Below are 23,335 nucleotides of genomic sequence, written 5' to 3'. Positions count from 1 at the left end.
TACACTGAGAATTTCGATCAGACTGTAAGGAGACATTCAACATTTCATTAACAAAAATATTGGCCCCAGCCACAACATATTTTGGTTCTCACGTTGAATATTGTACTTAAACAGCTCCGCACTGCGGTTCTAGCACTCCTGAAGCTCTGAGCTCTCAGACACAGGCTTTCCTAGACATCAGAATCATGTTTCCAGTTTCCAGATCCCTGCCCTTGACTCACGCCAGCTCTGCTCTGGCTAACGGCACGCTCTGACTCACACCAGCTCTGCTCTGGCTAACGGCATGCTCCGGAGCACACCAGGAGTTAGTCTCGTGCTGATCTGGGAGCTTCTGCCTCAGCTCTCTCGGGAAAAAAAGCACTTTGAGAACCGCTCCAATTATTTTTATTTTATGCATAGGGAAAATAAAGTATTTTATGAAAGCACATCTGAAAATCCAAGACACATTCTGATTGGATGCTTCCTGGAACTTAGTTACTATTTTATAAAATAAAGCAAGATTCAAAAGTAAGACAATTTACAAACTCTTATCTCGAATGTGTACTCTTCACATTGAATTTTATAGTCCCTAAGTTTCCAAAGAAAATTATTTCCCAAATTAGTTGACAGCAGGTGAAGGTTACTTAGAAATCATGACACATTGAGATTTAATTCCCTATAGGAATGGTTATGGGCCAGGCAGTGCTGGCGCACACCTTTAATCCCAGCACTCGGACGCAGAGGCAGGCGGATCTCTGCGAGTTTGAGGTCAGTCTGGTCTACAGAGAGAGTTCCGGGACAGAGTTCAAAGCTACAGAGAAACGCTGTCTTGAAAACAAACAAAAGTTAATGCTCTACAGGTAGTAAATTGGAACGGTAAAAGGTGTGGCGGCAGCATGGTGGAAGGTGCCGTGACGACTGCCAGCGGAAGTTAAGAGACCAAAATTACCAAATAAGGGGGACTGAAAAACTGAACGCAGTGTCCCTTCCTGCCAAGTCTCAGCAAGTTGGCTAAGTCTAAGGAATGGTGAAACACTTCAAGTTTTTCCTTCTTTCCTAGCCCTGCCCCCACTCCCACCTCCATCTCAACGTAGTCCATCCCTTAAAGTGCACGTGGAACCCCATGGTAGTTTTAGGCAAGGAACCCACACACTACGATCAAGAACAAAACACACCAACGCCAACAATACCCCAGACAAGCAGCACGAAGCCATGCACGGAAAGAATGCCGCTGATGGCCTGATTTGGGGTGTTGCAGCTGTACAGATCCTGCAGATCCACTCACATTAATGTAAACTGTGTGTGTTCGCGCGTACACAGGGGTGGCCGGGGTATACTCATGCAGTGGGATGGAGGCTTTGGAAGGTTCTACTCTCTTTTCAAGGGTTGTCCATACAGCAGTGCAGGACTGACATGCACCAACTCTGCTAAAGGGCAACAGAACGAAAACGACCACGGCACAGGTGTTAAACAATTTGAGGTTTAATTACATAATATTCCTGTAGATGTTCTAGCATAAACACAACTGTAAAAATCTACATCCTATTTTAGGGTATTTCCCACCTCCCGTCCCTTAAAAGCTGTACAGTTATAAAAAAATGTGACTCTCAAGCAAAATAAACTTTTTCTTCTTTTTTTGCAACGTACAAAATAAGTTAAATGATTTAGAAGATCTCGAGCCGTTAAGTCCCACAATGACTGTGTTCTGGCCGCCCACAAACACAACATGCAGCCCCCCTGGCCTAAGACCAGGATGCAATAAATACACATCAACAAACCCCAAACACTTAAGTCAGACTCCTGAAACTGATGAAAGTCAAGAAAACAGAGTTAAAACAGCACGTTCTTAATGTAAATCATCCAGTGGCACAAAGAACAAGGGAGGCTATTCAGTCCTCTGCACACTTTCTAGCTTGTACCAGTTTGGCAGAAAAAGAAAACAAACCCACAATATAGTTCCTTATTTTTTTTTTCCTCATTCAAAATGTCTAGAACTTAGTAAATCCCCATTCCTCTGGTAATTTGATATGTTCTTTCGCATATATTGTGTATAGGACAGACATCTAAAACAGCAAGATAAAAACACTTTGAACTGAAAAGAGAGCAGTGAATGTTCCAGAACAGTGTCTCCCCAGCAAAGTGGCACACATGAGAAACGGGGCAGGGAGGTGTGGACATGGCCTGAGGGGCGGAAATGCCAAGGGAACCGTTCTAAGCAACATGTGAGAGGGTTGGTGTGAGCAGCAGGTGCTGTGCGCAAGATCCGGTGCTTCCAGACCAGGTCCACCTTATCTCGGCTTACAACGGTTACATGGGGACAGGTTATCCTCAGCGATGTGCAGCCAGGTACCTAGCAAACGTCGGCACTCAAAGGTGTTAACTCATTTAAGTTGGATTGAAATATTTTGAAAATTAAGTGGAGACATAACGAAGTTTAAAAACCAAAGCTGGGTGGTGGTGGCGCACGCCTTTAATCCCAGCACTCAGGAGGCAGAAGCAGGTGGATCTCTGTGAGTCAAAGGTCAGCCTGGTCAACAGAGTGAGTTCCAGGACAGCCAGGGCTACACAGAGAAACCCTGTCTCAAAAAACCAAAAAATAAAATAAAACAAAAGCCACTGAAAGCAAATGCCTCTTCCCTCAGGATCGGGGACAAACAGTGAGAACATACCCGGCAGTTAGCTTGCCACCTCCACGGTTTACAACGGGAATGGAGGATAAAACAGGAATGATTTATTCTGAGAGTTCAATAATGGACCATATGAACACAGACAAGGACTATGTAGATTACAGCACAAGCGTGGTCTTGGCATTCTCTGACTCTCATGAGAACCAGAAATATGTTCTGAGAATGCCAAACCAACAAGAAAAACTATTTCTCTAAACTTTCTATAACTGAATCATATTCATAATTTTGTCACAACTATTTACCTTATATATCTTATAAGCAAGTTCATGATGAGTTCAGTATTCTAGTAGTCATCCAGGAAGTTGTGTGTATACACATTTCCTCTTAAGAAAACTCTTGGTTTGAACACCTGTTCTAAAGCGGGCACACTATCCTGAACAGAGACCAGCTTGGCTGGCAGCGGGCGGTGGAGTCACAGCATTATCTGAATGTTAAGATTTGTTTTGTCTCCAGAGAGAACAGTTAGCAGTGGCTAGCACCTCTGCCTACAAATGAGGCTGACAGGAACTCCACCCTTCCCACTCTCAAATTAAACAAGTGTCCATGTTTTCCTTAGTATATGTACTCTGCCTATGCCTGTGATATAGGATAGGTCCTAGCCACTAGAAAGTGAAGAGAATAACATCGTTAGCAATCTTCCCCCCCACAACAATGCCATCCATTAGTATCTTGGTTCTTTGGCAGATCACTTTTTAAAAAATAAGTTACCAGTAAACATGACTTCATTCTTAATGAAACTCTTCTTTATCCTCTGAATCTGCAACCTTGACAAGCTGGACAACGATGCCAAGGAAGCCTCACTGTGTTCTGTGTTCCGTTGGAAACATCACTTTGCAGTAACAACACACACCAACTTGCCATCACACCAGTACAGTCTGAGTCCTTTGCCTACGCTGTTTCAAATCTGGCAAGTCTTCAAACTTTATGGCAAAGTAAACCCTCTGAATACTACTGTTTCTTCCCATGACGCCTATGCTGTAGACTAAGAGTCTGAGACAAGCTTACTGCTAATATTTCAAAAGGTACCAGGGAGTGACTGGTGTTACTAAAGGGGACATTCTACAGATCACTGAGAACCCGCACCTATCAAGGATTGAAGATAGTGACCTGACTTCCTTAAGACCCGACTTACTGCTTGCCTTTCCACCCTCCAATTCTCAATGGCTGTACTGGGATTTTTTGATACACATTTATTTTGACAGCAGCAACAGAAACCTCACTGGGAGCATCTTCCAAGTGAGTATTTCTGAGAGATAACAGACTCTGAGGGACAGAGTCTTAAACACTAAACATGGCAGGAGTTCTACCCAGCATGCACGAGGACCTGGATTCGATCTCCAACATGAATAGAAACAATAAAGTCAAGCAGCAGAACTCTCTGGATACTAAGAATTAGTATGGATTAGTTGCCCAGATTTCTACTGATAGCCAGTTGGTTAGTGAGAATGCAAGGTTAGAAGGGAGACACTCAAGTTTAGTGAGGATCAGGTAGTACACAGTGGTTCTGAACCCGCCAATGGGACATTTGCTAAGTGGGAAACTCAGTCTTTACTGTGAAAATCACCGTGGGTTTTCCGTGACAGAAGTCACTTCACATTCCGCTCCTGCTGCATTAGCTACTCGTCTGCGGCTTCTAATCGTCTGTATAAAAGGTGAGAATTGATAGGTGGATGCAGGGCTGGAGACAGGCACAGGAGAGCTGCTACACCAGGGTGGCTCTCTCTGGTGGCAGGGCTGAGACCTTCTGAGACTGGGGAAAGGAACCACTGACCATGCTCAAGCAGGAGTTCTTCTGTCTGTTCTAGACAGTTAAGTTTTCAAACAACAGCTAAAAGCGAGTGTGGCTCTCTCCGGTCCTTTACGTCAGCCCACCCGTCCTCCCAGCACAAAACTGTTGCATGGTAAAAAGAACCACAGCTGGTCCTGTAGCAGCAGCTGCAACCTTGGGTTTTCTTTAAGCTGCTTTCATTGTTACGCAAATACAAGTACATCACTAGAATCAAAGCAAAAATATTATTGGTCAAGTTCTCCGGAACTCAAGTGAAACAGAAATCCAGTAACGGAAAAAATAAAATCAACACTAAACTTTAAAGGCCAAGATTTAAGGGCAGTATCTGTCGAGGAACAGAAAGTAGGAGCACAAGTTTCCAGAGAGGTCTTTATGATGCAAGTCTAATGGCAGCTCTTAGTGATGAAAAAGAAGTGGTCTACTGTACACTGGCTATTACATACAATGCTTAATCGGAAAAGAAGAAAGACGTTCCCTGGGCCAGCAGCAGATACGGTCCATCTATTGCCGGCAACACTCAACACTGGAACAGAGAACCTGGATCCTGGGCAAAGGCACACACCGAAGCAATGCTGAAGGCTTCGGCCGTGCCAGGCAGGAAGAATCACAAATGCTACAGCTATATGGGCTTAGGGCTGTGCCTGAAACCAAGATCAGGTTCCCATTTTAGTGCCAGCCATGACCCGTTAGCTCATCAGAAACTGCCGATTCCTGAAGCAAAGGGCGAATCCTTAGAGTGTGGAGAGGTTGGAACGGAAGCAAACCAGAGGCTCGCAGTTCTGTTGGTTGTGTGACTATCAATGGATTTTAATAGACGTACAGAATGGCCAAATGCCAGAACTACATTCAAGTCCTGCTAATGTATCCAGGCAGACAGAAAATTCCAACACACACACACACACACACACACACACACACACACACACACCCCACATGCTTAAACTCAAAACTAAAAACCTCCCAAAGGAACTGCTTTGTTTGTAGACTTCAATTTGAAGTAGATACTAAAGGGTGACCAGTGAGAGTTCACCTGAAAATCCCTACTGGGTCTTCAGATGTGCTAACAGACCACTGTCAGCTTAGCATCTCTACATAGCCTAGGTTTAGATGATCATATTCAAATCACATCTCAGCTAGTTAACACCACATGGCCGGGAGAGCTAACATGACTACAGTGTACCCGCACGGTAGGAAAGCCCACACTCACTCTGCGCCAGCTCCCCACCCGACACGGTGCACACGAGCTACTGCAGACTCGCTGCTAGCATGATCGGGTTGCCGTGGCATCGGTATACCATTTCCTATACAGATGCTTTCCAGATGATTTTGTGTGTCTCATTTTCTCTTAAACAAGAAACTCTACTGTAACAGAAACTTGGGTAAAGTGTTGTTAGAATGTACTTCCATGGTCTCTTCTTTATTAATGCGTGGTAACTCCAAGAGCAAACAAACTGATTTCACGAAGGCTACTACTAAGTGACGTATGTACGATGTTGTATCTACAATTCTCAAACTGTAACAGTAGACTGACCTTTAAACAGTTTGTTAATCACCATCTATGCCATGAGTGTTAAATATAATATATATTTAATATGAAAAGCTAGAGCACAGGTGCTTCTCCCGCCCTAAGTTCTGCTTTGGGCCCTCACAGATTCGGAATGCATTCGTATCCACACTTTTCACAAAGTCAGGAGAGCTCAGGAAATATAAAGTCAAAAATATACAAATCTTTGTTGTTATTATAATAAGATTTTTTTCCCATGAATGAAATTACCAAGGACCATGAACTTGGAAAAAGAAAATCAAAAGGAATTTACAGCAATTATTAATCTTCAAAGTTCAAAACTGGTCACTTCACAGAAAGACTTCAGGATTTGTTGAAATTTCTCTTGTAAAAAGTCGTTCTGTAGTGGCGTTTTCTAGGAAAATTAAACAGCTTTTACTAACTGGCCCGCTGGTGTGAGAGCTACCGTGGAATAAATTAGCACAAAAATGGAAAGAAGTCTTATAACTGTTCACTGTTACAGACATAATCAACAAGGTCAGTCACTCGCAAAAGCTCATCTTCGTCCTCCTCTGGGGCCCCCACCTCCTGTCCACCACTTGTCCCATTGGGGGCTAGATTCGCACTGGCCATGCCGCTGTCCTTGGGGGTCTGGGACTTTTCAGTTGGCTTGCTCATCAAGTTCTCAATGGCTTTGCCCGGGCTCTGTCCGTTGGTTGAAGGCAAGTCCACTAGGCTGTAGTCCAATGGGCTCCCTACTTTGCCCACGTTCTCAAAGTCCTCTTCCTCGTCGCTCTCTATCCGATAGGGCTTCTTGCTGCTCTCCTGCTCTGAGGGCCGGGCCCTGGGCTGGCTGTCATGGGGAGGCTGCTCTGCATCTCCACGAGCATTGTCACAGCTCTCCTCGTCCGTCTCAATGCGGTGGAGCCGCTTGCGGGATGGTTTGCCTTCCTCTTCATCATCCTCATCTGCGTCTGAGTACTCATCCGTGCTTCGGCCCCGTTTCCGAACAGATCGCTTAGGCGCTTTCGTGACCTCATCATCTTCAGAGTTCTTGGTCATATAGCTCTCTAGAATAAACAATATTTAAGCTGTTGTCACCATTAACCGTAAACACCCTTAAGCACACCTATCTTTCCCACCATGCTCTGCAATAAACGGACTGATAGATATCCAACTCCCACCGCCAACTGCAACAATGCTCAATAAGATCTACTGTGGCCGGGCGGTGGTGGCACAAACACCTTTAATCCCAGCACTCAGGAGGCAGAGGCAGGTGGTGGATCTCTGTAAATTCGAGGCCAGCCTGGTCTACAGCGTGAGTTCCAGGACAGGATAGAAAGCTAGAGAGAAATCCTGTCTTAAAAGGATCTACTGTTTATTGACTTCTCTGGGGGAGCGGAAGAAGAAGGTCTGACGGTCCTTGAGTTAGGCGAGGGTAAACTGATAGAACCGAGAAAGTCCTCTCTTCCTGAGGGCCGGGTAAACATGCGAGGAAGGAGGATTAAAGCCGCAGGAAGGCATGGCGGTGCGCACCTGTGATCCCCATCTTGGGAAGTAGAGGGGGATCATAGACGCAAGGGCATCCAGGTTATATGAAATCCTTCTCAAAACACCAAAAACCAAAGCAAATTACCAGGCATCACTGTACACCATACAACTTTGAAGACACTAAACTCCTCTGGTATTGAGGGCCTTTAAGATCCAGCCCCAAGCCCACTTCAGGGTTCAGATGGCTGCTACAACCAAAAGGAACTTCTTTGTTAGGGAACTGTGAGTGAACAAACTTACTCACGTCTGGTTCCAACACTTCTCTTTATTCTTCTGCCTCTATTCTAATTCTCCTCACCTACTTCTAATTCCTCCTAACTTCTCCTCTAGACTCAAAACTTTCCTCCCACAGGGTGCTTAGAGTGGTAATAAAAAATTACAAGAGGCCGGGCGGTAGTGGCGCACGCCTTTAATCCCAGAACTTGGGAGGCAGAGGCAGGCGGATCTCTGTGAGTTCGAGACCAGCCTGGTCTACAAGAGCTAATTCCAGGATAGGCTCCAAAACCACAGAGAAACCCTGTCTCGAAGAAAAAAAAAAAAAAGAGTTACCTCTCATTGGTCAAAAGTACATTTCTCAGGTGAGCGACTAAGGAGTCAAGCTATTTACCATGTAAACACAAGGGTTTCATGGTTTCAGGACTAGGACTGGACTGGGGGAAAGGGGGCACGGTGCCTAGTGACAAACTTTGAGACATAAATCAGTTGTTAGCACACTTGGCATGCTTTCCTTAGGATGCTTTGTGTAGCAACCTCGGTAGACATCTGGGACTCGGACTTTATTCTGAGGTGGAAGTGAGCTAATTGCACAGTTAGCCTGAGCAAAAGGAACAAAACAGGCTTTTAAGTGTCTACAGTCCTCATGGGACAAACAGATCAAGTTATTGTAGCATGTCCTAGTATATATTCTATCTACCCAAACTGACTGCTAAATGAAAAGTCATCTTCCTGACCATCCACAGATATATGTGCCTGTAAGACTGAGATGTAATCATGAGATTACATACACATCACATGACATTACACACGACAGGGCAGGTACTGGGGAGACCAAGCATCCTTAGAAAATGCGAGCCAGTTTCCAGAGTCCATGGTCCTGCAGGATCAACCTCCATCAGCGTCACTGCTCTGGTGGGTCGACATCTGAATTATCAATTGCCATATGTTGTATATGTACATGGCCTCTGGCATTCTGGGAGACTGTGGATGTCTTACTGTGGTCTGTGATTGCTTTGTGAGTCCTCTCACCCAGTCTCGTCCCTACACACACACCTACAAGCTGAGGAGGCTCTTGTTTTAGGCAACTGCTGAATTACAGATTAGTCAAATGCCTCTTCAACACATATGCTTAGATATCTAAAACGGCCTCTTCAGTTCAATGCAAACAAAAGAACTCCCAAAGGCCTTATGGCAGTTTTGTTCTTAAAGCTGCTTAGTTCTTGATTTCTTTGAGTCCATCATCGAAAACTATCCTTGGAAAGCTGGAAGAGTGGCCCAGCAATCAAGACCTCTTGCTGTTCTTGCTGAGCATCCGGTTTAGTTCCCAGCTCTAACTGACAACCACATGTAATTCCAGTTCCAGGGAATCTGACTCCAGTTGGTGTCCACAGGCACTAGGCATGTATTTAGTATATACACGTGTGCACACACAAACAACACGCACACACACACACAAAATAACGAAAAGTCAATCTTAAAAAACAGAACTATACATAATTTGATACCTTTTCCTCTTACAGCTGTGGACCTAGCTCCACCCAGCATCATCTCATCCCTGGACCACAATTCCCCAACCTACTGCCTTGTTCATCTTCTTCAACTTACTGATACTCTACCAACTTAGAACCCACATTGAGATTGTATGACTCCACTGCTCAAAAAGTTCAAAATACTACCCATCTCACACATAATATATCTCTAAGCCATACAATGGTCTATTCACGTAATATAGCAGATACTAGGCATGTGGCTCCTTTAAATTAATTAAAATTAAATAAAGGCCAGGTGGTGATGCATGCCTTGAATCCCAGCACTTGGGAGGCAGAGGCAGGCAGACCTCTTGTGAGTTCAAGGCCTTTTCTGTATAGTGTAGTTCACGGGGTAACATAGAACAGACCCCAGCAGAAATGCAGTGAAGTCGGGAAGGACGACAGTTAACAGGGTGTGAGCATGCTTAGCTACTCAGTGCACAAGAGGGATTTTAAAATAGAGCAAAAGCAACAACAAGGAACAGAGTAAGGCACAAAGCAAGTCAGAAGAACTAAATACAACGGAACCCATTAAAACTAGCATCCGGGGGCTGGAGAGATGGCTCAGTAGTTAAGAGCACCAGAAGATCTTCCAGGAATTGGACCTGAGTTCAGTTCCCAGCACCCACAGGGTGGCTCACAACCAAACACCTATAGTGGGATTTGACACCCTCTTCTGTCATGTAAGCATACATGAAACTACAGCACTCAAAGACACATAATACATGAATAAATAAGAATGACTTAAAAAATGTAGCATTCTATCAAGAGTGGTTTATTTAAATTATAATTTTTTTCTTTTTTAAATATTTATTTATTTATTATGTATACAATATTCTGTCTGAGTGTATGCCCGTAGGCAGAAGAAGGCACCAGACCCCATCACAGATGGCTGTGCGCCACCATGTGGTGGCTGGGAACCGAACTCAGGACCTTTGGAAGAACAGGCAATGCTCCCAAACCTCTGAGCCATCTCTCCAGCCCCTTAAATTATAATTTATAAATGGGGTAAAAGTACTAGGATTTATTCCAATCACACTAGTGATTATATGCATTTAAAAAAAAATCAGCCAGGCAGGAGGCAAAAACCCTTAATCCCAGCACTTGGGAGGCAGAGGCAGGTGGATCTCTGGAGTTCCAGGCCAGCCTGGTCTACAGAGTGAGTTCAGGACACCTAGGGCTACGTGGAGAGACCCTCCTGCTCACCTTCACTCTCTGAGCTGGAGAGCCTGCGCTTGTGGACGCGCCTGATTTCTTTACCCCGTCGTATACTTTTCTGGGAACCATCACTTTCTGAATCTTCTTTGTAGTTAATCTGTCTTTTCTGGTTCCTTCTTGATCGTCTTCGCCGGGTTTCTACAAAATCATCACTAAAGTCATCGCTAAAGTCACTTTCTGTTTAGAGGGGAAAAAAAGATGGGGAACAAAGAAGAACAAAATTTAAATCCATTGGTAGTTTAACAGGTTCAGGCTAGAAAATCATAAAGTTAACTGAGCTCAGTTGTAAATAATTTTTGTTGAATAGGTTTTATAAATTTTATTTCCTTTTCAATAAAAATTAATTTACCAAATATCACAAATGTACACTTGTGGATTTTCTCAGCCCAGGCTGGCCTCGAACTTCTGCTCCTCTTGGCACCACTTTCTGGGAACAGGGATTACAGGTGCACACCACCATAGCTCCGTCCCCAGCAGTGAGAAAGAGGAAAGCTGTAAACTCCTTTTCTGTAACACTCCACATTGCACTCCGCTGACAACAACCAGTGAGTCAGAGTGCAGAGAGTAAGCTGGCGTGCCTAGCCACAGCAGGACGTCTCCATGACACCCACCTCCTACAAGGCTCAGAGACCATCACAGCAGAGGGATGGGAAGACTGTAGGAGACAGAGGTGGGGACGAGAGCCACACTGGTCTCTGGACTTAAACTCAGAGCTAGGGATCTCTGCACACTATCAGGGCTAAACATTCGAGCATGCAGGAGGAAAGGGCTCACGAGCTGAAGGACTCAAGAGGGACTGATGGCTTCTGGGGGAAACAGAATCACATCTGTGGTAAGGTGTGGCCCCAGATAGGCATGTTCCAATGGATGGTCTGAAACTCACAAGTTCACGAGCAACACAGATTGGATTTGGTAGACTTAAAAAATGAATAAAAGAAAAAGGCATACCATATGGTTGGAAGAGGGGAGAGGGTGGGTCTGAGGGGAGCTGGGGAGAAGTGAAAGAGTTAATATAATCAAAGTACATTTTATGTTTGTATTATGAAATTCTCAAAGGGAAAAAAACATATTCAAAAATGTAATGGTTTAATCAAAGCAAACATGTTTTTTAGTATTTCTCTATTATTATTCCTCAGTTTGTAATTACCAAATTAGTTTTTGGATTGCATTGTTAGAATGTTTTGATTTAAAAAAAAAGCTGACTGAATTCTAAATTGAGTTTTATAACAAAAATATTTAAATGACTTTTGAGTGAATTAGAACAGAACTTCCAGTTTTTAAACCAGTTCAAAGACACTTCCTCCCGTCTGCATTGAGAGGCAGCACTCTCGGCAGGCAGGGAAGATGTCTCTGATGCGCAGCATCAACCGGATCGAGACAGGCTTTCCTCACATAAAGCAAAGCACATCTGTTATCAACAGCATGCAAAATTAGGTTTCCAAAATAACTTTTATTAAACTTTCCCCCATTTATTTATTCTCTCTGTGTGTCTCTGTCTCTCCCTGTTCGTGCGTACATGCGGAAGTCAGAGGACAGCATAAGGGAATTGGCTCTTTCCTTCTGCCGTAAGGGTCCTGGAGATCAAACACAAAGCTCAGGCTCAGGAATATGCACCTGACACTCACTGAACAATGTTTTTGGTCAGAAGTTTCTTTTTTTAATTGTTTAACAACAGGGTCTCACTTTGTACCCCTGGCTGGCCTGAAACTCGTTATACAGACCAGCCTGGCCTTGAATGTACAATGATCTGCCTGCCTTGGCCTCCTGAGAACTGGGATTATAGGCATGGTCCACCAAGTCCAAACCAAAAGAATCTTTGAAAATACATTTTTTAGTTTTGTTTTGTTTTTCAAGACAGGGTTTAGCTGTATGGTGCTGGCTGTCCTGGAACTCGCTCTGTAGACCAGGCTAGCCTCAAACTCAGTGATCTGCCTGCCTCTGCGTCCTGAGTTCTGGGATTGAAGATGTGCACCACAACCACCTGGTTTAAAAATACATTTACTTGGGACTGGAGAGAGAGATGACTCAGTGGTTTAAGGCACTGGCTGTTCTTCCAGAAAACCCAGATTCAATTCATAGCGTCCACACAGCAGCTCACAACTGTCTGTAACTCCAGTCCCAGGAGATTGGACACCCTTTCACAGACACAACAACAAAGCAAAGAAAAATCACTAAAAAGAAAAATAGTTTTAAGATTTATTCAGTCAATGTTTGACTCACTTTATCTGTTTCACATATGTAAGTACTAGAAGTCGAGTAAAGGCACCTCAGGAATAAAAGTTTTGCAAGCAGAATGTTTAAGAAGCCCTGGTGTGCTGGGTGGTGGTGGCTCACACCTTTAATCCCAGAACTCGGGAGGCAGAGACAGGCGGATCTCTGTGAGTTTGAGGCCAGCCTGATCTCCAGAGTGCCAGGACAGGCCCCAAAGTATTCTCAAAAATACTTAGTACCAGAAGGATTTATCATTAACATTCTAAGAACTGATATGAAGGTAACACATTAACTGACATGAATTTTCTCAGATATGCTCTGGGTGAAAAGAAAAAAGTGACAAGTAAGTCATCAGAAAAGGACTCCAGCGTCTCCTCAGGAAGCCCCGTCACAGCTAAGGACAATTCCAAGGCCACGTAACTGCGGAAGTCACAGAGCAATGGAGCTGCTTGCTACAACAAAAGGCATTTTACCGGAGTCTCTACTATTCTCCTCGGACTCCTCCTCCTCCTCTTCATCATCGTCAGAGTACTTTTTCTTTGGGGTCTTTCTCCGCAAGCGCCTACTCTGCCGCATTGGCCGAGACGGATGCCGCCTGAGTCTGCGGCCACAGAAGTCCATGTCACTGTCCTCATTAGATGGCGGATCTTCTTCACTTTCATCTGGGTTTTCATCAGACACAACGAACTCATCCTGAGACCTGTGCAGGAAAACCTGGACATGTCACAATGGTGCACTCAGGGCTTGTTTGTAAAGGCACAGTTAGAAGTGAAAACCAGTTTCCACAGTTCCAAACACAAGCTGTAATGAATCATGCAATAGTAAGTAATTTTAAAGGCACACTTGGAAAATTATGTCAACTCCCATCTATAAAACAAATATCCTATCACTTACCGTTCTCTTTGTAGAAGCTGTGAAGACCAACTGAAACTAAATTTCACACATAAACTTCTTCCACTGGCCTCTTTGGGGGCATCTTAAATCCGACACTACTTCCCAAGCCCCTCTTCGTCTATCTGCCAGCCTGATATCCACATTTTCAATATAAATATGCTGGCTGCTTATGGGGAGGGACGGGTTACTTGTGCTGTCCAGGTGGTGTCCTCCCAGTCTTAGACGGCTTCTAAGAACTGAAGTCAGTCTGGCAGGACTGGGTGCTCAGCTATCAGCTTCGCCCATCAATAACCCAGACCAGATGCTTGGTATGCATCCTGAATCTCCTTTCACCTCACACCTCAAATCTTTGGGTGTTTTTTTCTTTTTCTTTTTCTTTTTTTTTTTTTTTTAACATTTTTTGGACAGAGTTCAAATCTGTATACATGACAAAAGAAGAGAAACAGAAAGACCTCACTCCATAATCTCTCTTTTATGTTCTGGTTGTGGCTTCACCATAGCATTGTCTATTCTATCCCCATATTCTTTCTGCTCAGGAAGTTTCCTAACTTTTCCTCGACCTTGGGCAGAAGCTTCTCTGTTTAGGTTGCTTACTTCTCTCACCCTAAACTCTCTAAACGCAAGGGCCTTCTCAGAATATTCATCTTAACATGTCTTCTTAAGTGAGGGTTCCCCAACCACCACAGATGTACCCTAACTTTCCTCTATGTTATAGGCAGTGCAGGGCACCTTTTCTGGGGTTTATACACTTCCTACTACATCTACGACGGAGCGAAAAGAAGAACCACTACAGTACAGTTCAGATGCGCTCTGTAGAGAAGGCATTCTAACCCTAACACTGGATTAGCTGCCTTATAACCTCTACAGAGCAGAGAAGACAGTAACTACTTATAATTTCCCACACTTGATTAAAAACCACTGATGGATTGGGTAAGAGAAGGTAGTATAAAGAAAGGCGTCAATAAATAAAACTTCAATAATAGTTAATCAAAGTTAGATACAATTTTAAATATTAAACAATCATAAACATAGCCTTAATTTTATTCTAAATGAATCAAAATGAGGACTCTCAAATCTGCTTTAAATATCTTGAAAATCCAGACTGCCCATGTACACAAAGACTGAAAGCCACAACCTAGCACAGCCAAGGCTCTCAGGACCCGACTCCGTGTCAGCTGGCACCGAGGGAACGGGACTTGGGGCCGGCCACATACCCGTCACTGATCTTGAATTCGTCCTCACTCTCTTCCTCATCTAGGTTGCTATCACTATCAAGATCATTAAGTCGCCGGCGTTTCTTCCTGCGGGCAGCAGCTGCTCTCTGAGGCCGTTTGTTCTCCTTTCGTTCTTCATCCAAAATGGTAGAGATGTCTTTCCCACGGTGACCCGTGATGGTGGAGATATCTTTTCCTCGGCCAACCCCTGAAAGAAGAAGAGGTAACTGCATGTTTATCTGCTTACAACGTCAGCTGACAATGTCTACAGAGAGAATTAACTCGCCCATCTTACTAAACACACATTCACAGTGCAGAAGGTCCTGCAGCCCAGGTTGGTCTTGAAATTGTGATCCTTGTGCCTCACCCCCCTGATCTGCAGATTTGTATCAGCTTACTTAGCCCAAAACTCTTTATTGTATTGTCTGAGTGTTTTGCTCACATGTATGTGTGTGTAGTACATGCATGACTGGTACCTAAGGTCGGAAGAGAAATTTGAATTCCCTAGATTTAGAGTTAACATGGTTATGAGTTACAAGTGGGCACCTGACCTAGGCCCTCTGTAAGAACAAGGGTTTTTATCCTGTTTAGACCCTCATACAGTTTGTCAGTTCTTTCTTGATTTCATTTTATATTTGTGTGTGTGTTCACACATTCCAAGGCAGTGCTGGGATTAAAAGCACGAGCCACCAGTGCCTGGCACGGCCATCTCTTAAGAAAGCACTCGGAGATTTCTCGTGCAGTCACAAAGCTGTCCAGCTGCCGTCACTCTCCTTACTCAGAAAAGAAGCCGCAAACCTGTTAGCATTTGCTCAAGAATCTTCCTGAGTCGGGACAGAAAAAAAATTGATAAAGATGTAAATGAAAGATCCAATTTTGGCCAGACTTGGTGGCGTACGCCTTTAATCTTAGCACTCGGGAGGCAGAGGCAGGCGGATCTCTGGGAGTTCGAGGCCAGCCTGGTCTATAAGAGCTAGTTCTGGGACCAGCACCAAAGCTACAGAGAAACCCTGTCTCGAACCCCCCCACAACAACAACAACAAAAAAAACTCTGCTTATTGATCCATTCTGAAATTTTCACAATAGCAAGAGAAACCAGAAAGTTCTTCATCAGAGCATTATTAGTACCTGGCTAACTAACACATTAACAACCTTATGAGTTTTCTATAGTGCTATTCTAAAGACAATTAAGGCTGGTCACGGCGCAGGTCTTTAATCCCAGCACTCGGGAGGCAGAGGCAGGAGGATATCTGTAAACTAAAGACTGGTGTGGTCTACAGAGAGAGCTCCAGAACAACCAGGACCACAGAAAGCTGCCCTTTATCAAACAAAATAGAAACAAAGAAAGAGTAGAGAAGGCAAATAAATGAGTAACTTTTGAGGCTTTGTTGTTGCAAAGACAATAGGAAAGCTTCTGGAGTATTCTTATTAGAACCAGCACCATGTCAGCAAATTACTTGAGTACATTCAGCGTTAGCACTGGGGAGGGGTAATCTGCCGGGAGAAACACGTCAAGAGGAATACATGGGAAACATACCCCCTCCGTCAGCCTCCTTGATATCATCTTCTATAGCTTCATCAATCGCTTCATCGAACTCATCAAACCTAAAATGAACACAGTAATCAGATTGCAGACTGTATCTGTGTTGATTTCCAAAGACTACCTACACAAAGTGGCCCCAAGAGTCTGTTGGTGTCCCCACCCAACTCATATGTGACGGTCAATGGCATGGGTCACTCATGAATACGATTAAACAGGAAGAAAAAAAGAGAAACCAGGAGTGCCTTGGCTTCTTCTGCCATGAGAAGTAAAGCAAGAGAACGGCCCTATAGATAAAGAAGCAGACATCAGATCTGTCCTAGAGAACAGCTACCATGTGAGCACAGAGAAGGTGCCCAGGAAAAGTCAGAACCAGGTCCCCACAAACTCCCAGTCTGTCAGGACTGTGATCTCAGGATCTGTGGATCTGTCAAGCCTCTGGAACTGTGGATCATTCATGCTTTCTGAGAGCTATGCAGCTGGTGGCATTTCCACACAGGAGGACACATCAGCATGTGTGGAAGGCACTCTACACTCACACTCGCTAGACAGCTAATACCACCACAGATAGTAAACTTTAGCTTTCTGGATTATAAAGTCCTGAACTGTGCCATCTGTAAAAAAATGTCAAATAAATAACGATGGCCATGTGACAAACTTTCTTTTATTTAATACCTGTAGCTTATACATTTCCTTGTTCTTGTTGATCTCCTTTCTAGTAAGTTTGCTTTGGATTTTTTTGTATCTTTTTTCTTTTCTTCTTGATCTTCAGAAAAATCTGGCTCCTTTAAAAATAAACATACACAGGTGTGACAGGAACAGTCCTTGGAATGAGCAGCTTTAATATTCTACCTAGGCAACAAACATGGTCTAAAAACTATGAGATTTTATCTACCACGATGAATATAGACGGGAAAACTAATACAAATTGAAACTATTGGTAGTCAAATAGGTGAGGTATTTGTGTGTTGAAATTCTTATATTTCTCTGAGTTTACAACAGTTTGTTATTAAAATAACCAGAATGAAATTTTTCTACCAATTTGATGTTTTTTGTTTTTTTTTTTTCCACCCCAAAAAAGAATTCCTAGAACTTGCTCTGTAGAGCAGGCTTTCCTCAAACTCAGAGAGATCCTCCTGCCTCTGCCTCCCAAGTACTGGGATTAAAGACTTGAACCACCAGTGCCCGGCCCAATTCGATCTTTTAACCAATAATTAAATTTGAAACACAGAAAACTTAAGAGTAGATATAGATGCTGAACTCATGGGATGATTTCATTTAGACTGAAGAAGAACAACTTGGCAAGCTACTTAAAGCTGTGATTTAATCATGAACAGAAAACTTCATCTGGAAACCGCTGGATGTTGTGGCTCACACATCTGATCCTAGCCTTCAAAACCAGCGTCTAAGAGGAAGAGGCGGTGGATCTGAGTCCCAGGCTAGCCAGGCTACAGACTCCATCTAAAATCAACAACAGTAACAGAACCACAAGTTGGAAACTATACTTCATGTACATTCATTCATGAGGTATGCTGAATTATAGACTAACAAATGGAAATATGGTAGTTCTTCAAAGAAATGAAATTATAATAAAAATTAAAGTTTCAATGGTACCAAATTAAAAGTAAAATATTCCCAAGCTATTCTTTAGCTATTTTATGCACATACATTATAAAGCTAACCACAAATTGCTCCATTAACAAAAGAAACAATAGAACATTACCCCAAAGCAATGAGCTATAATTTGGTTTGAATATGATAATCATACTGAGTTATCAATTTATAAATAATAATTTGAGAAGTTACTTCTCCATGTGCTTTAATAGAACAGGCATGTTAAATATTAAAATGGCATATAACTGGGTTAAACTTTAGAAACTATAGAGCGTCTCCTCTAAAAACAGTAAAAGTCCTGGACTGAACATGGTTCAGTGGGGAAGCCCTAGATGCTCTTCAGAGGACCCAGGCTAGAATCCTGGCACCCACAAGTGGCTCACAGCCATTCCTAACTCCAGTTTCCAGAGGATCTGGCCCCTCTTCTGACCTCTGTGGGCACTAGGCATACATGAGGTCACAAACTACACAAGTAGGCAAAACAGTCACACACAAAATTCTGAAACTTACTTGTGGAGGAATGATGTTTTCAATACTGATACCAACATACACCAAGCGTTCTTTCCTTAAAACCAAAAACAACAAAGACGCAAAATAAGATTTGCTATAAATAAAACCAGTATGAAAATATCACTGTAAATAGTACTGATGAAAAGCACAAACTTTCTTACCTATCTGAAGGCTGTACTTTTGAACTACAATAGACAAACTTCAAACTATGAGTTGACAAGGTGGTTAGATTTGGAAAGCTAACTCTGACTAAATCAGACAAACTAGATCTTTGCAAATTAGATGTCCTGGGAAATGTTCTGAGTGTAGTAAACAATTATAAGTCTATGGTAATAGCTGGGCAGTAGTGGCGCACAGCTTTAATCCAAGCACATGGGAGGCAGAGGCAGGTGGATCTCTGTGAGTTTGAGGTCAGCCTGGTCTACAGAGTGAGTTCCCTGGACAGCCAGGGCATACAAGAAACCCTGTCTCATGAGGGGGGGAAAAAGTCTACGGTAATAAACATTACTATAAAATAATGAGGATGGTTAAATTAAGCTAGAACTAATGGCCCAAGCAGTGATTTAATTAAAACAGTATCTGTGTGGTTATTTCTGGGCTGGGCGGCCTTATTACAACATTCTCTCTCTCATCCCATTGGGTCTCTGTGTTGTCTGGTAGAAAGTGAGATTCATTCTAAATCTGAAAGAAGCGACCTCAACTGTTTTAGACTGCCCTCTAAGGACAGAATCAAACAGTATGTTTTACTATCAGTAATTAAATGATCCCCGACAAAGATAATATGAGTAAATAATTCTGAGCAGGATCTTATAATAATTTTCCAGTGTTCAATGATAGTCTAGTACATTTCCTTCACAAGATGTGGGACAATGCTTTTCCACAGCAGACAAGGGGGCTGGCAAATTTGTGTGTAAAAGGACACATAGTATTTCACGTGTGGGGAGTTACTGGCTCTTACTGAGCTACTCAATTACACTGCTGTAGTGCCAAAGCAGCCTTAATAAGCAGACAAAAAGATGAGCAAAACTGTGTTCTAGTAAAGCCTATTTATGGGATGGGCGGCCGGGAAATATCATGTGTTTCCATAGATCACATAATGATTCTACAGCAATGTTTTTACGAGCATGAAAACCATTCTTAGAAGGCAATGCAAAGCAGCAGCAGACCAGACTTGACTTGCTACAGGCTGCCAGTCTTTGATGTAGATGGCTATGTTCATCTCAACTGCAACAATTTTACCGCCAAATTCCCAAGGAAAACATTAACACATATATCAATTCACCTTCGCTCAGCACGCTCTTTCTTCTTTAAAGCAACGTCCAAATCTTGCAACTGTTCTTCTAATTTTTCACACAGTAGTTTCTAAAGGAAAAATAAATATATATATACATAATACATACACACATATATATTATTTTGAACAACACAACCATACATCACATAAAATATTAATCTTAAGGCTTATTATTATTTATTTTATCTTTATTTTATGAGCATTGGTGTGAAGGTGTCAGATTCCAAGGAATTGAAAATACATACAGTTGTGAGCTGCCACATGGGTGCTGGGAATTGAACCAGGTTCCTCTGGAAGAACAGCCAACGCTTTTAACCGTTGAGGCGTCTCTCCAGCCCTTACTATTTTTATAAGTTTAATAATAATAAGCCTTATGCGCTGAAAATGGCTACACTGAAAATGCTGTGTTTACAATGTGGTCAGGATCCACTTCACAGATACTGAGCACAGCGCTTCAATATGAAAGTATGCCGAACAAACACGGCTCCACAGAGAACAAAGCAAAGGGACACGTGCTATGCTTGCTGATCTGCTGTGCTGGTCTGCCTTCACTATCAGAAGAGCATTTCATCCATTCCCGCTCAGTACAAGATTATATTGACAAAGGCTATCAAAATAATTTTGAAAGAACTATATATGACAAAGCATAATGCCAATACAAAAACACACAAACAATGCTAGATGGTAACTGGATCAAAACAGAGCATTAAAAAAAATCACAGATTGAGTCATGCTAAGCAAGACAAGGTAACTTTACAGAAACGGCATAAAGACATTATGGTAAAGGAAAATAAAGTTGGCCTTGTAAACCAAAGTATACAACGGGTGCAGCAAACAAATCTACTGTTGTCTGGTTTTACAGGAAACTTTGTGAATACACAAGACTGATGTATCTTCCAGTCTAGCCACAAAAAGAGATACAGTAATGAAAAGTGAGAGTTTAAAAAATGGGTAAGCTACAGAAACATTCATTTCACTTTCATTCATACACACACACACACAGATAAAGTTGGAGTTATTTATATTTATTATAAATTTGAGTAGGAAATAGATGGTTCTACAAAAGCCAGAAGTCTTACAGAAAGACAGAAGGCAAGCCTAAGATAAGAATATAAGGTAGAGACCCAAACAAAAGGCAGACACTAACAACTGCTTTGAACAGGAAGGCATTTATGAATGCTAAAAAGTATTAGTAATGTATTGAATATCAAACTGAGGCTGGAGACAGAATTAGGCAGGGTCGTACATGCTGGCAAGGAGGGCAGAACCATTCTCCATCAGGGATGACCATCAGAGGAGGACGGAGGCAGGCGGTGTGGTAGCCACTGTCACAGGAATCGCACAGAAGAATCTGAAATAAACCACAGCAATATCAACCAATCTGCATTTTGTTAAAATAATGGTCTTTTCCTCCCTCCCTCCCTCCCTCCCTCCCTCCTTCTTCTTTCAACAGTCCTCGCTATATTAATGGCGCAGGTTGGGCCAGTACACATAGCACAGGATGGCCTCAAGCTCTCAGTGATAGATGTCCTGTCTCAGCCTCCACAGTGCTGAGTTTGGACAGCCATGACACCATTCCTCGTGAAGACTGACATTTCAGTACTTCTTAGTACACTACCATGAACGTTTGGTGTTTGCATAAAGACAGGGAATGAAATAAATGACACATGGGGTGGAAAATGATTTTTTTTTTACACTGAGCTGGACTAGATGGTGGTGGCACACGCCTTTAATCTCAACACTAGGGAGGTAGATAGAGGCAGGTGGATCTCTGAGTCAGAGGTCAGCCTGGTCCACAAAGCAAGTTCAAAAACAGCCAGGGCTACACATAGAAACCCTGTCACACAAAAACAGAAACAAAACAAAGCAAAAAGAATTTAAAAATTAAAAAGCATTCCCTCTGACAACCCAAGAAAATTTCATGATGTAGAAATCAGTGAAATACAGTAAAGCCCTTTTTCTGAACTGGAGTCAATTTTTAGTTTGCCGTAAGGGTAATCTTACATTCTTTATAACAGAATTATTTTAAAGTTCAAGTATCATAAAGTATACTAGCATGAAGAGAATTATAAAGTATTTCTATTTTAAATGCACTTCAATTGCCTACACATAAGAAATACAGATCTTCTTTCTGTAAGTGCAGCTAAGGAAGTGTCTGACGCCCAGGGAAGAACTTGAAGGGTCAGAGCCGTCTGCTCACCCTGCTCAGACACTAACACCCCACCAACTAGTTTTACCTTTAGAGTCACTGCAAGGAAGTCTAGACGGCAGTGATTTAACATACCATAGGCTATTGGTAATAATTTAACTAAAAAAGTATCTCCTTGAAAGCATTGTTAGATTTATAGGTGGACTACAGAGATATTACAACACATGAACAACACAGAACAGCATACACGCAAATCACCATAACAACACATGAACAACACAGAACAGCATGCACGCAAATCACCATGACAACACATGAACAACAACAACAAACAGAATGAAGGATAAACAGATCCAGCTGATGCTCAAAAGAAAGAGGCTGAAGTTTTCTAGGGCTAGGAAGACCAGAAGATTTAGGGATACAGTAGCTAGAAAATTTGTAAGTATTTTAAAGTAAGATAATCGAGTTATGTAAATCTCTCACTCTCTCCGAGCTCTGCTTCCAAACAGTGATGTCTGTTGGACTCTGCTGTGAGCATCTCCTTCTCAGACCTCCTAAGCTCCTGGAGTTCCTCCCACTATTCATTTGTCTACCCAATTATTCCCATCAGTACGAACTAAGAAACATTTCTTCTCCTTTGAATTGTAATTAAAATCTATTTTTCATTTCTTGGAGCAGTTCTTGCTATGGATCCTCAAGCTCTTTCTGTGTCCTTGGGGCCTGTCTATCAGATGCTGTTTGTAAAGCACTGTTACTTCCTGGCAGGTACAGGGTGCTCTCGACACATCTTACACACTTCCCGCTGGATGAGAATTAATAAAATAAAGAAACTCTGGTTGCTTTATTCTAGATGAATTGAGAAACCAAGATCTGGGAAGTCTGAGTGCTTACTGTAGTGGCCTGCCACTAGTATCAAGTTCTCTCGGAGAAGAGCATACTAAGTAGGTAATAACTGCATATGTATGCACACACACGCCTGCATTTCTACCTACATTAAAATGAACTCACTACAATTCTTCCAGCCCTAATCCAGCATCACAGGGTTCGTTCCACCACTGGTCTTACTAAAGGAAGGGGACCTGGCTCCTATCGCCTATGCTCTCTATTTATCTGTTCAACTCAAGTATACATGTTCTTTCTGAAATTTTATCTCATTCCATGCAAGACAGGGTAAAGGCTGAAAAACTACCTCCTTCCTGCTCCATAGAACACAAAGCCACCACTTGATCTCAATGTCTAAAATTAAGTACCAACTTACATCAGTGGTGCAGCGACTGTAACATCAGTAGCTTTAGCGTGTGTGGACTAAGGCAGGCACCAACCTCACTCATCACATGTTTCTACAGAAAAATAACCTAAATTTCAAATTAAGACAATTAAAAATAAAACTGACAAATTCATTTACTTCTATAAGGAGACTTGCTTACACCACAACA

At 42.6% G+C, this 23,335-nt stretch overlaps 1 protein-coding gene across 1 annotated transcript in view; it reads right to left on the bottom strand.

Annotated features, from left to right (window-relative positions):
- Positions 1-1,445: 1,445 nt before the first annotated feature.
- Positions 1,446-23,335, bottom strand: part of Rsf1 (remodeling and spacing factor 1) — a 100,427-nt gene continuing 78,537 nt past the window's right edge. The window contains exons 8-16 of the mRNA XM_050154582.1: positions 20,997-21,101; positions 19,739-19,818; positions 18,457-18,511; positions 17,008-17,117; positions 16,330-16,397; positions 14,793-15,000; positions 13,158-13,384; positions 10,462-10,650; positions 1,446-7,029 (exon numbers count right to left, since the gene is read on the bottom strand). Coding sequence (XP_050010539.1) covers positions 6,461-7,029; positions 10,462-10,650; positions 13,158-13,384; positions 14,793-15,000; positions 16,330-16,397; positions 17,008-17,117; positions 18,457-18,511; positions 19,739-19,818; positions 20,997-21,101 — 1,611 coding nt within the window. The 3' untranslated portion in view covers positions 1,446-6,460. The remainder of the gene's footprint in view (positions 7,030-10,461; positions 10,651-13,157; positions 13,385-14,792; positions 15,001-16,329; positions 16,398-17,007; positions 17,118-18,456; positions 18,512-19,738; positions 19,819-20,996; positions 21,102-23,335) is intronic.

This window comes from Alexandromys fortis, unplaced genomic scaffold, assembly GCF_014885135.2.
Source record: "Alexandromys fortis isolate MF-2015 unplaced genomic scaffold, M_Fortis_MF-2015_v1.1 scaffold_77, whole genome shotgun sequence".
Taxonomy (NCBI): domain Eukaryota; kingdom Metazoa; phylum Chordata; class Mammalia; order Rodentia; family Cricetidae; genus Alexandromys; species Alexandromys fortis.
The sequence above is the reverse complement of the archived record's forward strand: the minus strand, read 5'-3'. Positions and strand labels throughout refer to the sequence as shown.